General features: G+C 31.9%; 1 protein-coding gene across 1 annotated transcript; it reads right to left on the reverse strand.

Moving 5' to 3' along the window:
• Positions 1–780: 780 nt before the first annotated feature.
• Positions 781–15,589, reverse strand: LOC124361018 (tyramine receptor 1-like). The gene is given in 8 exon segments (XM_046815053.1): positions 781–1,495; positions 2,299–2,531; positions 4,161–4,255; positions 9,208–9,430; positions 13,254–13,481; positions 15,217–15,323; positions 15,325–15,375; positions 15,569–15,589. Coding segments are annotated over 8 exon segments (1,116 nt in total). The 3' UTR covers positions 781–1,337.
• Positions 15,590–17,390: the final 1,801 nt, after the last annotated feature.

Below are 17,390 nucleotides of genomic sequence, written 5' to 3' on the forward strand. Positions count from 1 at the left end.
ATATGAACATTACACCAAGTTTACTGTAAATACTTTTAATTGTGCTGTTTTAACAATTATTGTATACTCTCATACCTAGAGTATGATGTAATATATTAGGTCTGGCTGTAAACTATTTACAAGAATAAATTTGATCCAGCTAAAAAAAACTAAAAATCCTAAACTGTAAGCTTCTTTGCCTCACACTTCTCCACGTGACAGCCCGTATAATTGTATATTACGTAACTTTTAACTGTTATATAACCAATTTTTCCTAGCTTTAATCCCTTGTGTCTTTTAATTATACACCTCTACTGTAATAAAATCAACGTGAGCTGTGAGAGTAATTTATGTTTAGTCTTGCCTTCCTCTTTGTAAACTTAATAAACTTCTTACACTATAACTTTCTATAAAATATACTATGTCCTTTTACATTTTAAAACTTTATTACATCAGGCTGTACCAATGCACATACAAAAACATAAATACATTTGATTTGTTGCTAATAACTATTTATTGATTTAGAAAAACCTATAATATTAAATATTTGCTTTTTCCATTGATAAAATATTTAAAATATTTTGGTATAAAGTTATGGGTTGTACTGTAAAAGTAAAAATGTAATGCTTCATTAGGTACTACGAAAATGTTGAAATATTTTAAATATTCAAATAATAAAACTGATTTGGTTTCAAGTAGTTTTTTTTTACGTTCAACCATTTGCATTTGCCTAATTTTTGCAATACTGTACGGTAAGAGATCAATAGGATAATAAAAATCACCAACCAGTTTCAATGTGTTTTTAGATTACTAGTACTTACTCAAATTAATTTTATTACAGATAACGTTACAAAATGAATAAACTTCCGGGAAAGTATTCAGATTTTACATCATTAATAAACATTAAAATTTAAATCTTTACAACAGAAAATGACATAGTAGACATTTTATTTAAATTAAAGGATACCTTATAATAGAATATAATACATATTTGTTGCTTACATATTCTCAAATCAGTATTAGTTTATCTATACAAAAGTTTGAAAGAAATATAAGCGCTAAATTAATAAATACTTTTATTATAAATAAACACCACAACGTCTTTTGTAACAAAACATTAACCTGGCAGCTCCACGTAACAAATGCATAGCTATAATTATAATAAATTAACATCTAAAGTGCAATGTTTTATACTATACGTGATGGAACTCTGATGTCCGAGTACCTTAATCGAAGAGAGTAATTTTGGCGTTTCTCTGAGATCATTCAATAGACTTGGAGGATCATACGCAGGAGTCTCTGTACCCCAGGAGGTGGGAATGGCGATGAGATCTATGCCGAGGGTATCCTAAAACAATTTACCGCACGTACGTGCTCTGGCGAGATGAGGTACTCAGCTCCATAGAGACCACCTGGCGTGCAGTACAATTTCGAAAAGTCAGTCTCCAGAACGCTAACCTGAAATCTGGACTGTAGAAGGCGTAGATGAATGGGTTTATGGCAGAATTTATCCAGCCTATAACAATGAATTGCTATTATGTATTAAATTGTTTTGTATATACAAAGCTACGTAGAGTGAGAAAACAAGTGACTTCAAAGAGTGCATTTAATATTTGACCAGTGACAGTAGACTGGCATTTGTTTCTTAAGGATAAATATAAACCGAATATTAACTGTATGAGGTATTTAAAAAAACTGTGTATATTTATAATTTTAATTGTTAATTCAAACCTTATTGAAAGGATTAGATTCCTTGTCGACAATAATTAACGTGATGAAGACATAACAAGTTCGCCTCAGCTACCGATCCAAGACATGTTCGACACTTGACACATTGCGGCTTGCGATCAATCGGGCAAAATCTTCTGACAGACCGACCAGCAAATGAGCAATAAAGCAGTCAACAAGTTACTATCACAACTTTAGACGTACGGTGAGCCGATACCATGACCTTTATTGTTATTTTGGTAGGTGAATACGAATTGTTTGTGATATACGGACCTAACCTATAAAATATAAGTAATTAGTATAAGTACATAGTATAATTAGTATAAGTAGCAATATACGTATATTAGTAATCTATTACTTTATTTACTTTACTTACTATCATACTTAATCTATCGTTCGTATTTTGTATCGGTTTTTGTTATGTTCGTACCATATTAAAATATTGTTCTAGGTATTCTGTTACTTTACTTACTGTCTTAATCAATCTATGCGTTATACGGTTATCTAGGGTATGTTAAACATGCCAATCTTAAAAGTAACTGGTTGTATTGAGAAATGACACATCACAGCTGTAATAAACTGAGTTTTTACCTAGCCAGGTTAAACCAAACATCAGCTCGTCCGGAATTTTAGTCGGTTTTATAAATGGTGCGAGAAGATAGGCGACGAAGAAGGGCAGCCAGCAAACAATGAAGCCACCAACAACGATGCTAAGAGTTTGTGCCGCTTTTTTCTCACGCCGGATGGATGAGACCCTGGACTTGTTGTCCAAGAGCCTTAAGCGCCGGTTTGGCAGTCTGTTCTCTCGGAGACTCGTCATTATACTGGAAAACAAAGGTTACGTTAGTCTGAGCCACCTTGATCTACCACAGGGTAGATGACATCCTGGTAGTGTTGTCCGAGAGCCGTAAGCGCCGGTCTGGCAGTCTGTTCTCTCGGAGACTCGTCATTACACTGGAAAAACAAAAGTTACGTTAGTCTGAGCCACCTTGATCTACCACAGGGTAGATGAAATCCTGGTAGTGTTGTCCGAGAGCCGTAAGCGCCGGTTTGGCAGTCTGTTCTCTTGGAGACTCGTCATTATACTGGAAAAACAAAGGTTACGTTATTCTGAGCCACCTTGATCTACCACAGGGTAGATGACATCCTGGTAGTGTTGTCCGAAAACCTAAGCGCCGGTCCGGCAGTCTGTTCTCTCGGAGACTCGTCATTATACTGGAAAAACAAAGGTTACGTTAGTACGAGCCACCTTGATCTAACACAGGATAGATGACATCCTGGTAGTGTTGTCCGAGAGCCGTAAGCGCCGGTTTGGCAGTCTGTTCTCTTGGAGACTCGTCATTATACTGGAAAAACAAAGGTTACGTTATTCTGAGCCACCTTGATCTACCACAGGGTAGATGACATCCTGGTAGTGTTGTCCGAAAACCTAAGCGCCGGTCCGGCAGTCTGTTCTCTCGGAGACTCGTCATTATACTGGAAAAACAAAGGTTACGTTAGTACGAGCCACCTTGATCTAACACAGGATAGATGACATCCTGGTAGTGTTGTCCGAGAGCCGTAAGCGCCGGTTTGGCAGTCTGTTCTCTCGGAGACTCGTCATTATACTGGGAAAAAACAAAGGTTACGTTAGTCTGAACCACCTTGATCTACCATAGGGTAGATGACATCCTGGTAGTGTTGTCCGAAAACCTAAGCGCCGGTCCGGCAGTCTGTTCTCTCGGAGACTCGTCATTATACTGGAAAAACAAAGGTTACGTTCGTCTGAGCCACTTTGATCTACCACAGGATAGATGACATCCTGGTAGTGTTGTCCGAGAGCCGTAAGCGCCGGTTTGGCAGTCTATTCTCTCGGAGACTCGTCATTATACTGGAAAAACAAAGGTTACGTTATTCTGAGCCACCTTGATCTACCACAGGATAGATGACATCCTGGTAGTGTTGTCTGAAAACCTAAGCACCGGTCCGGCAGTCTGTTCTCTCGGAGACTCGTCATTATACTGGAAAAACAAAGGTTACGTTACTACGAGCCACCTTGATCTACCACAGGATAGATTGCCATCCTGGTAGTGTTGTCCGAAAGAAGTAAGCGCCGGTTTGGCAGTCTGTTCTCTGGGAGACTCGTCATTATCCTGGAAAAACAAAGGTTACGTTAGCCTGAGCCACCTTGATCTATCACAGGATAGATGAAAATCCTGGTAGTGTTGTCCGAGAGCCATTAATACCGATCCGGCAAGCTATCCTCTGAAAGCCTATACTAGACAAACATAGTTCAGGTTAGTGGGAAACGCCTTTATCTAATACCTAAGTCTAATGAGATCCTGGTACTATTGTTTGAGAGCCGTAGATGCTAGTCAGATAGCCTGTTCTACAGGTATGGGAGACTCGCCATCGCCATGCACAAATAAAACTATCACTCATTACATTTCACGTTAAATACTCAAAGAACTAACCTTGATGTTCTAACAGAGAACTCTTTGCTCTTTGAATACTCCCTGGCAAGATCTGACTCCTCTAGACATGTAGATATCGGATTCCTTGATTGTTTCTAGACAACATCGAGAATTATTAGAAATTATAATATCACTATTTCCAGTAAAATAACGTATGCGACTGATCTCAATAAATATATCATTAAGATTTTGCTTAAATTTATTCTTGGTAGTATGTGTTCAGTGTCTCACATAACTGGGGGTCACAGACGGGATAATGAATATAATTGTTATATGTTAAATAAGGAATTAACCAGTAATTGAGATCGCAAGCTTAAGTGGAATGGATTGACACTCTATAGGAGTGTGTCAAACGACAGCATAGCTTTAGTCAGAGCGATGCATATAAATTGATGCATGCTAATCCATGTGTAAAATGATGATATTATCAATAATGTTATATAGCACATAGGGTATAAAAAATCAGTGCCTAACATAGCCTAAAAAAATAGCTCCTCTTTAAAAAATATGCTGTATGTTACATGTAAATGGTGAGTAAAGACAGAGCCGAATGCAAGAAATGGGGTAACAATAATCTAAATGCAAACACTATATTTAAAAAGAAACCATTTTACATAGTTAAAAACATATATTATGTCTTCAATGAACTTTACGTTTCAGTTGCAAGAGGAAAATACTAATGACTACACTATAGCTACAGTAGTTTAACATTATATATATATATATATATATATATATATATATATATATTATATATATATATAATTACAGGTTATTCACAAAAGGATGTTACATACTTGTGTGTTGGTGACATTTTAAACCAAAAAGAAATACACACAAAGCTCGAAAATTGTTTTGTTTGTCCGCTAGCTACCATTTTGTATTACAAAAATTATTACTTGTAAAACTAGTAGAGCTAAAGATATCAAAATTTAGTAAAAAGGTTTGAGTAGATAGGAGAAAAATAATAAAAGAATATTTTGATATTTTCTTTAATATTGCCAAAATAGCATTTGTTGCAAACCTTTGACATTAAGTAGGCCATATAAAATAACAGGAACAACCGACCTATAGTGTGAAAACCTACACCGGCACTAGGGCTATTATTACAGATGAAAAGTGTAAAACAAATAATAAACAGTATACAAACATCTAAATATAGTTAATTCTTTTTAATTTAAATAAAATCGCGGTATCTTAAATTATCGCACTCATAATAAAAACAAAACAAAACCAAAATTACCTTATATATTTTTTGAAATTCGTAACAAATATTTATTTAATTAAATTATTTAAAAATGTATATATTTAGTGGGAAGAAAAGTCCCCAAAATGTGTTATCTCCATATGATATACTTGTTTTACAAAAATCCCGCGTATTTCAACGGCTATATTGAATTAATGGTTATTAGTTTTTTTTTTATCACTTGTATAAGGTTACAGATATACCAATACAAGTAAACGCAATAACGTGTGTTTTCATGGCTTACAGTGATTGTAACTTTTAGAATTTTATTTTAGTTTTCGAATATTGGTAAATATATTTACGGTATCATGAGAGTCAAAACCAATTCACACTAATACTTGCTGGTTTAAAAAAGCATGGTATGAACCTTTTGTAAAACTTAATTTTGTATTGCTCTAGTCCGCAATTTTTTAAATAGGTAACTATTTTTTTATAAATTAAATCTGGAATAGTTATAGTGCAATTACTCTTAAACAAATTTTCGCAAAACATATATCTACAGTGCACAGTTTTTAGATTTAAAAACTAGCTGTAAAACCTGATAACACTACTTTAAATTCATTCTCTGTAAATTTTGTTAGGGGATTGCATTATGTTTCTTGAATCTACCATTTATATCTTTAAAGTTTAAAGCAGAATAATATGTTACAACTCAGGCATGTACTTGTATAATTATATACGAATTTTGTGCAATAGTGATCAGCAGAACTGTTGTAAGTTAATTGTTGAATCTAACATTTATATCTTTAAAGTTTAAGGCACAATAATATATTAAACTTCAGGTATGTACTTGTATAATTATATACGACTTCTGTGCAATAGTGATCAGTAGAACTGTTGTAAGTTAATTGTTGAATCTAACATTTATATCTTTAAAGTTTAAAGCACAATAATATTTTACAACTCAGGTATGTACTTGTATAATTATATACGACTTTTGTGCAATAGTGATCAGCAGAACTGTTGTAAGTTAATTGTTGAATCTAACATTTATATCTTTAAAGTTTAAGGCACAATAATATTTTACATGTCAGGTATGTACTTGTATAATTATATACGACTTTTGTGCAATAGTGATCAGCAGAACTGTTGTAAGTTAATTGTTGAATCTAACATTTATATCTTTAAAGTTTAAGGCACAATAATATATTAAACCTCAGGTATGTACTTGTATAATTATATACGACTTTTGTGCAATAGTGATCAGCAGAACTGTTGTAAGTTAATTGTTGAATCTAACATTTATATCTTTAAAGTTTAAGGCACAATAATATTTTACATGTCAGGTATGTACTTGTATAATTATATACGACTTTTGTGCAATAGTGATCAGCAGAACTGTTGTAAGTTAATTGTTGAATCTAACATTTATATCTTTAAAGTTTAAGGCACAATAATATATTAAACCTCAGGTATGTACTTGTATAATTATATACGACTTTTGTGCAATAGTGATCAGCAGAACTGTTGTAAGTTAATTGTTGAATCTAACATTTATATCTTTAAAGTTTAAGGCACAATAATATATTAAACCTCAGGTATGTACTTGTAAAATTATATACGACTTTTGTGCAATAGTGATCAGCAGAACTGTTGTAAGTTAATTGTTGAATCTAACATTTATATCTTTAAAGTTTAAGGCACAATAATATTTTACATGTCAGGTATGTACTTGTATAGTTATATACGACTTTTGTGCAATAGTGATCAGCAGAACTGTTGTAAGTTAATTGTTGAATCTAACATTTATATCTTTAAAGTTTAAGGCACAATAATATTTTACATGTCAGGTATGTACTTGTATAATTATATGCGACTTTTGTGCAATAGTGATCAGCAGAACTGTTGTAAGTTAATTGTTGAATCTAACATTTATATCTTTAAAGTTTAAGGCACAATAATATTTTACATGTCAGGTATGTACTTGTATAGTTATATACGACTTTTGTGCAATAGTGATCAGCAGAACTGTTGTAAGTTAATTGTTGAATCTAACATTTATATCTTTAAAGTTTAAGGCACAATAATATTTTACATGTCAGGCATGTACTTGTATAATTATATACGACTTTTGTGCAATAGTGATCAGCAGAACTGTTGTAAGTTAATTGTTGAATCTAACATTTATATCTTTAAAGTTTAAGGCACAATAATATTTTACATGTCAGGTATGTACTTGTATAGTTATATACGACTTTTGTGCAATAGTGATCAGCAGAACTGTTGTAAGTTAATTGTTGAATGTTAGATTTATATCTTTAAAGTTTAAGGCACAATAATATTTTACATGTCAGGTATGTACTTGTATAGTTATATACGACTTTTGTGCAATAGTGATCAGCAGAACTGTTGTAAGTTAATTGTTGAATCTAACATTTATATCATTAAAGTTTAAGGCACAATAATATATTAAACTTCAGGTATGTACTTGTATAATTATATACAACTTCTTTGCAATTGTGATCAGCAGAACTGTTGTAAGTTAATTGTTGAATCTAACATTTATATATTTAAAGTTTAAAGCACAATAATATTTTACAACTCAGGTATGTACTTGTATAATTATATGCGACTTTTGTGCAAAAGTGATCAGCAGAATTGTTGTAAGTTAATTGTTGAATGTAACATTTATATCTTTAAAGTTTTAAGCACAATAATATTTTTACAATTCAGGTATGCAGTTGTATAATTATATACGACTTTTGTGCAATAGTGATCAGTAGAACTATTGTAAGTTAATTGTTGAATCTAACATTTGTATCTTTAAAGTTTAAGGCACAATAATATATTACAACTCAGGCATGTACTTGTATAATTATATACGACTTTTGTGCAATAGTGATCAGTAGAACTATTGTAAGTTAATTGTTGAATCTAACATTTGTATCTTTAAAGTTTAAGGCACAATAATATATTACAACTCAGGCATGTACTTGTATAATTATATACGACTTTTGTGCAATAGTGATCAGTAGAACTATTGTAAGTTAATTGTTGAATCTAACATTTATATCTTTAAAGTTTAAGGCACAATAATATTTTACATGTCAGGTATGTACTTGTATAGTTATATACGACTTTTGTGCAAAAGTGATCAGTAGAACTGTTGTAAGTTAATTGTTGAATCTAAAATTTATATCTTTAAATTTTAAGGCACAATAATATTTTACAGTTAATTGTTGAGTCAAATCTTTTAGTTTCCTGCGTTTACAGAGACATTTTGAAGTGTATTTTTATAAACGGTATCTAACACGAAATGTAATATTCATGGTCCTGTCTATTAAAATACTAAAATTAACTGGATAATTTACGAGTATTATCCAAAACAATTTTTAATATTTTCATTGCAAATAACTACTAAGAGACTTCTATGCAAGTGAAAATCCTGGGGCGGTGGAACTATATAAGCTGCACACGCAGCTTTTATTCCAGAGATTTATTCAAATAACATTGTTTGTCTCAAAATCAAACGGAAACTTATCATCGTTCCACTACTGATGCCATTGGCAAGTTTACGTTCTCCAGCTTCCAGTCTAGATTCATTGGAGCAAGATTAGTCACGAACTAAGATATCCACCGAGGCCCTTTACTGACTAATGTAGTGCTTCTTCAAATTTTATATTTTCATGTCATTACATACCTGAGAACAACTGTTTCATTTAAAGCATTTTGTATGATTCTAACCCATTTAATATATCGTATAAACAAAGAAGTCAAAAATATAATGGTTTTATATAATTTCAATCAAATACAACCACCTGAAATTATTATAAGAAACTTACAATTATACAGTACACTTACAGTAGATTTGAGTGGCCACTTGACTTGGGGAGGATTGTTGATTGCAGTGATGTCCTTGTGTCGCCCAGCAATGACGCAGGAGATTCGAGCGTACACGTACAACATTACGATCATCGGCACAAAAAACGATCCCATTGCTGAGAACACCACGTAACCCTTGTGATCGCTGTAGTCGCAGTCCACTTCCGTTACGTTGCTGCCCAAGTTGCTCAGGTCATGAAACCTGAAGAAATAAAATAATGTGTTATTTTAAATATTTTATAGGTAATATTTTATTTAATATAATCGTAGATATTGAGCAACAAAGGTTAACGAAGACGAATAAATGAATAGTCACTATTCTGACAAGCAAAGTTAGGATCATTAAGTCCTTTACCGTACTTAACCTGTCAGATGTACAAGTCTAAAGACATTTTTTAAATGTGAATAGGAATGTATAAAAATTTTTATTCTCTTTTAAGCCAAGGAATTCAATCAAACATTGTATCGTTAGGTAACAAAATAGTAAAAAAAATCTACATTTCCAATATAAATTACTTTTCACTATATCAATCTCTAATGAGGTAATAAGTAGAGCTATAATTGCGTTGGGTTAAATGTTTAAACGTAATACACTACTATTAAGTTGCTATAAAAAGTCGATTGGCTATATATATAAGTAACCCGAATAATTTAACTTACATATTTTATGGAATGCGTTTGGGCGACTGCAAAGGTGTAATTATACTAATGTTAATACGATCGGAGCAATATTATCTGTTTGATTTGGAATCAAGGCGACTTGAAACCACGTCTGTTATGTACGCTCACAAATCGTTTTAAAAACAAGCTCTCATTGATGAATAAGTAACACTTCAAAGGGCCAATCGACATTTTACAGCAACTTAATAGTAGTGTATTACGTTTAAACATTTAACCCAACGCAATTATAGCTCTACTTATTACCTCATTACAGACTGATATAGTCCATAATATATATATATATATATATATATATATATATATATATATATATATATATATATGTTGGCATGATTATTTTCGTTTAATATGGTCGAAACAACCGCACCACCTGCTTGTGAGGTTATTATTCATCCCAAACTTGTCAAGACTATATTGACAGTGAGCGGCCGAGGAAGTTAGTAGAAGCGAGAATAATGTGGTGAAACCTCATAACCTCGAGTACTCCAAGATTAAACTTGGGCAATCTCAAGATCCCTCAAGTTTCTTGTTCAATGCAACCCACCGTCAATGACGGTAACGTTCATTTTTTCTATTTACCCAAAGTCAATAACAGTGTAAAATAGTTCATTTGTACAATTGTACACCACCAGCATGTTGCTTCTATCAAATTAAATAGGACAATAAATATAATAACATATCGATTTAGAATATGTACTTATGAATATGATCCAGTACCAATGTCCGTAATCTTCACAGTTTTACACAAACAAAATGGACGGTTTTGTTAGTTTTTTTACTAGTCACGTTACGAGTATGTTAAAATATTAAAAAAGTTATATTCTATCTACCTAATAAATACCGCAGTAGGTATATATTTTAGAATAACATGTCAGGTATTAAACATATTACAAAGAAGGTACACGTCTCTATAAACTACCAACGATTAGTAAATTTTTAGTAGTATTAGTATAAAATCAAGTGTAGAAAATATATAACACTAATGATGTTTAGATGATGTCTGTATTACGTTCTTAAGAAAAACTTGTATCCAGTTTTAATGAATGGGTCATTTTAATTAATCAACCCCAATCTTTTCTTCTAAATATTAAAAGGGTTTTTTTTATTTTATGATATAAGAAACTAATTTTCACGTGCCTTACCCATTAGTGAATTATCTCTTTGGTTTTAAAAGATTTTTGCCAAGTAAAAGAAATTAAGGTTTCTTACTTTCGGCCCTAATATGTATTCAAGATCGTTAGTGCAAATTGTGTTTGTGATATACCTTAGAATATATTAGTAAAAATATAATCACACGAATAAAATAATGTTATAGGTAAAAATATTGGATGGTTCACCCTAATGTTATAGTGACTTTCTTTGTCTCCTAATTACCTGATACTGTCTATCTATGCCTGGTACTACTGCAACTAACCTCATAATAATCATCATATATTTTAATGATTTTAAGAATTACTATAATTTTGTAGCATTGGATATTTCAGAAGATTATAACTTGAAATATTTATGACATTATGTCTTAAGTCATAAAACCTCCTTATTTTAATTCTTACGTTATCTGTACTGAAACCAGTTTCACTAATTGCTCTGGTTCATTCAACAAAGAAAGAAATTCCAGAGTGATTAGAGATTCTCTGTAAAATAATCTATTAACGCAAAACCTTTTTTATAACACAGCTTCTCGAATAATGTTTAAAACATTTACTTTAGACCACTTAAATATTTGAGTACACTACCTTTCACTCGAGAATTGTTTTTCAAATCTTTAAGAGTCATGTAAATGTTTAAGAAGAGTTATCTAAAGCTCATTTAAAATTTTTGTCCTATTTCAAAGTTGCCTGTCTTCAGCAAAATCTTCGAGAAAGTGTCTTTTTACTCACTATTGTGACATTTACAAAACTACTATCAACACACAAAATATTTTTCCGAAGTAGACAAATGTAGCAGTCGTATGTCTCATCGATATCGTGGTGGAAGTTACTAAAAGTCAAAGAGACACTTTAAGTGTATTTCTTGACCTATCAAAAGCTGTTGACTGTGTTGAGCAACAAACCCTCATTTATAAATTGAAACATTACAGCATATGAGAAATAGCCACTCAAGTTGTCCGAACCATACCGTACTATTGCAATGAGACACATTGTATATGTATATCATACGTTTGATCAGAAGAACGGAGGTTGCATTATGGGGTTCCAAATAGAAATACTAAGAAATACTGTCAGCGACAAACAGACAGAGTATAGTCTTGCGGTGAGGCTGGATAAAATCGAGATCAAAGAAGTCTACTTAAAATAGTTGTTCAGAATACTAGATCGAGAGTTTACAAGAATTTTTCACGCTGATAGTGCCTGGTTTAAATTATTGTAAAAAAATATTTATTTTTTGAGGAAACCATATCATTACTTTTTCCCAATTCGATAAATGATGACGACATTCCAAGAAATAATCTACTTCCATCTCACATAGGAATTCGCTTTGTGAGGAGGTTGCTCACACGCAGTCTGTACAATTCCAAGACTGCAACAGAGTGAGCCGTGTAAGTCAACATTCAAAAAGATGAAACTCTTTTTTTTCTACAGTAATTATAGTAATGTAATGACTCATATTTTGAAACTAGGTATAGGTAAATACAAAGAACGATAGTATAAGAGAATTTGCTTCCTCAGTCAATAAATCAGTGTGTCAACATATTACCTAATTTTATTAACTGCTTCAATGTTTAAGGTAACTAAATATTATCTTCAGTCGGTTCTAATTGCAAACTGCATTTTACAGTACAGACGAATACATGGCACACCATTAAGAGGTCACAGAATGGTAACCGAAACTTGTCGTGGATCAATTCGAATAACGGTAGTCTGAGATACGCATAAATATACGCATTAATTGTAAGATGAAAATAGATTTATATGAACGGATGAACTAAACACTTACATCAATAGTTTACGATTGCCATGTAATGTAGGAATTGCTTCCATAATAAACATGCATTATTGTTATATAACTATGTTTATGCATCTAAAGTTCACTTAGAATTGTGTCCAGCGAAGAAATATATCATCATCTGAAAAAGTTACTGTTTTTTTTAACCCTTTCATTATGTTGACTTACTCAAAATACTTTAATTGACAATTTAATTGATGTTATTTTTAGGAAAATTATTTTATGCAAGGTAGTTTCCTTATGGAATGCATATTTTATCTTGCCTTCTAGACTATTACTTTATGTCGAATTTGATGACAAATGAAACCAAAGACCGGTAGGATAATTTTTAACTCTTTGAAGCAATTACTTATCTATCAATATTACTTACAAAAACAAGAGTGAGTAACATTAATTACCAAATCAGAGGAGGACAACTAATAACAATGGCTGCCATCCAGACGAAGAGGATCATGAGAGCTGCAAGCCGCTTGGAACGACGACGGCGAGAGTAGTTGAGTGGCTGAGTGACGGCGAAGTAACGGTCGATGCTAATGGCGCACAGACTCAAGATGGAGGCGGTGCAGACACAGACATCGCATAACACCCACATTATACACAGCTCTTATGACCCAGTATCCACTTGCCTGTGCAACACATTTCTTTTTATTGTTAAAAACTAATTAAGACTTGGTTTTATTGTTATCAACCAAACATCGCATTCTTTGTTTGTACTTTCGTATTCTAAATCCATCCTATGACATTGAGAATCAGATCCTAAACGTATGGCAAAATAGGTGTGCGGGTGACCCTTCTCCCATCTAAGCTATAGCCTTCTTGACCTCTTTCTTCAAGATAAATCACCAGGGTACTACTAGAAATGCCATTATTGATATTTTCTTCCTTGTCTTTCACTTTTCCTGATGCTTTTAAACATGTATTATGTAGTGTCCTTAGTTTATTGCGGTTTATACTTTAGTTATATTTTTTCAGTTTCATTTAACTATAGTGTCACGTGATTAAGATATTAAATATTAATCTTCAAAATATACTTATCTATTTTTAAACAATAGCAAATTTCCTAAACTCTATATATTCATAATTTTCAAACCTTAAATAATTTATTGAGGGATACTGCTCGTGTCGTATCATTTTTTTTATCGGCCATTTGGAACAATCGCTGAATTTAGCGTCTAGGTTCATAGTGCAACTCAAACCAGGTCATTTACTTACAGAGAAGACAAAACGTAAAACAAACAAGTCAAAGTAATAAATTTTAAACTTAGTCTAATAAAGTATTACAGTATTGTAAATATTAAAATACAGGTTGAGATGGAAATCACCTCGTAACTTCAACTATTTTTGCGTGCATTTCGTATTATAAATTAATACACCTTATATCTTAAACTTCATTTTTTATGAGTAAAATCTACTAAAATTTTTTTTCAATTATTCCATTGTTTTGTAACACTGACATATATTGTTAAAATATTTCATAATGTAATTATTTATTGAGGGATACTGCTCGTGTCGTATCATTTTTTTTTATCGGCCATTTGGAACAATCGCTGAATTTAGCGTCTAGGTTCATAGTACAACTCAAACCAGGTCATTTACTTACAGAGAAGACAAAACGTAAAACAAACAAGTCAAAGTAATAAATTTTAAACTTAGTCTAATAAAGTATTACTGTATTGTAAATATTAAAATACAGGTTGAGATGGAAATCACCTCGTAAATTCAACTATTTTTGCGTGCATTTCGTATTATAATTAATACACCTTATATCTTAAACTTGATTTTTGTAATGAGTAAAATCTACTACAATTTTTTGTTCTATTATTCCATTGTTTGTAACACTGACATACATTGTTAAAATATTTTCATAATGTAATTATTTATTGAGGGATACTGCTCGTGTCGTATCATTTTTTTTTATCGGCCATTTGGAACAATCGCTGAATTTAGCGTCTAGGTTCATAGTGCAACTCAAACCAGGTCATTTACTTACAGAGAAGACAAAACGTAAAACAAACAAGTCTAAGTAATAAATTTTAAACTTAGTCTAATAAAGTATTACAGTATTGTAAATATTAAACTACAGGTTGAGATGGAAATCACCTCGTAAATTCAACTATTTTTGCGTGCATTTCGTATTATAATTAATACACCTTATATCTTAAACTTGATTTTTTGTAATGAGTAAAATCTACTAAAATTTTTGTTCTATTATTCCATTGTTTGTAACACTGACATACATTGTTAAAATATTTCATAATGTAATTCTAATATTAGGCCACATCTTTTATGTATACTGAAAACAATAGGGAACAATAAATTATATTTCTATATACGTTTAATAAATGTTATAAAAATGTGAACCAACGCCCACCATCATTTAAGTGTTTAGTAACGGCCAGAGGCATGACGAGGAAGCCCACCAGGCAGTCCGCGATGGCGAGCGACAGTACAAAAAAGTTTGTAACGGTTGCGCAGGTGACGCGTGGTGATCACAGCAGCTATTATCAGCATATTGCCAACCTGTAAAAACGTCAATACAGTATTACATTATGAAAACACATCATTAAAAAAATTACCAACTGTTGTGGTAGGGAGATCCAAAAAGTATATTATATAACTAATCATTATTGTGGCCAGTGTGATTTTTACAAACCTGTGAAGCTAAAACAGAATTTAGCTCACGTAAAAATTCAGATACATACAAACTTGTTACTTTTATTAAAATGCAGTGCATTGCTGCAAAACGTAATACTAATTTGTTATTCCCTCCTCTCATAACATGGATATGCTTCTATGATTATCATTTTATTGATGTGATTTATAAATCGAATTTGAATAGGTCCTTGTAGTAACAACTTTGAAACAATTAAAAACACTTGTATCCTATAAATATAGTTTCTTCTTTATATTATTGTTTATTTCAATCGATTACGTCATTTATATGAAAGAAATGCACGAGTAAAGTATATCAGATCATAAAGTATCCAGAACATCAGTGGTGGTGCAAATTCTAAGGTCAAGCTAAGGGAATTAAACTTAGTGGAGGATGAAATAAATACTTATTTTGGAAAAGAGGAGTTGCAGATCTTGTATAAATCGGTTGTTAATTACGTGAAAAAGGGAGAAGCAGTCTGAGGGATATCTTGGCAGGAAGGAACTGGAATTGGGAAAAAAAAAAAGAAGAAATGGAGTTTTCTGTGATGTGTAGAAGAACAGGGAGAAAGAAGAAAACTTTTAAGACTAACACAAGTTAAAAGACGAATCACTACTAGGGAAAAGAATAAGACACATAAAACACATAATCAAGGGTATGGTGAGAAGTTAAGCACCGAAAATCTCTAGTGTCTGGACGCTTGAGTAAAAGAGAGTTGTTTGTTAGGGTAAGTATAGAATGTACAGATTTGGGAAAGAAAGAAGAAGGCAAGGGAGATAAATTTAAAAAAAGATAAATGGAAAGGAAGGTAAATGAGTGTAAAACCATACGTATTTGGTATAAATCGAAAGCTCTTACAATCTTCTAGATGTTGTTTTGTCGATTGTAAACACATCCGGTCATATATCTATGTCCCTCAGGCTTTCAAAATTCCAATGTTGTGCTTTTTTATTGAGAGTGTTGTTTTTAATAAAACATCTAATGTATGTAACATAAGCTGTTGAGGTGGTTTTTCAAATTCATTAGCTTATTGGTCTATAACATCCACTAATAAACGTAATATACGCTGAGAGGTTATAATATACAGTAGTAAACTTAATATCTGCTTATTTATTTATAACGGTTCATATTTGTTTATTCATATTCTAAACATGCTTAGGAACATTATTCTTGAATTAATTCCTAACTTAAATGTTTGTCAGGCTAAAACTAATTCTATTTCACGGCAAGATATAGGAACGTATTAGTCTGAAATCCTACAATCAAATTAAACTCATTCAACTCAAATAGAATAAAACTTCAACTAAACTGACTTCTCAATCATTCCCAGGGGTCAATCTACTTCTTAAGCCAGATATAGTTGCAGTTTATGATTTGTCAAATGATTTGTATTGTTACATAATTTCAGAAAATGATACATAAATAAAATAGTAAACATAGCTGTAAATTTTTAAGTTTGTTACTTAATATAATATATATACAGGGTGATTCAAAACTAAACGGCAATCTCTCGAGAGCTTATTCTATAGCTAAAAACAGGTAAAAAAGTTCATATAACCATATGCCCGGAAACGCTTCGTTAGCGAGTTACGCCTAGCGAAAGATTTCGCCCGGATTTCAGAGCCCTTGGTGAAGTCAGGCCGTATAAAATGGTAAAGGTAGTTACAAAGATACAAATACGATTGTTTTTTATGTTTTTATATCTGACAAATTTATTAAAATTCGTCCCAGAGCTGTAAATGCAATACTTTCAGAGATATCTTACGTAAAACACAAGAATTGGTGCAAAGAAATAACACATTTTTGTGTTTAACGTAAGATTACCTTACATAAATGTTAAATAAAGGTCATTTTTTTCTTAAACAGATTTGTAGAATATTTA

The sequence above is a fragment of the Homalodisca vitripennis genome, chromosome 4 (assembly GCF_021130785.1).
Source record: "Homalodisca vitripennis isolate AUS2020 chromosome 4, UT_GWSS_2.1, whole genome shotgun sequence".
Lineage (NCBI taxonomy): Eukaryota > Metazoa > Arthropoda > Insecta > Hemiptera > Cicadellidae > Homalodisca > Homalodisca vitripennis.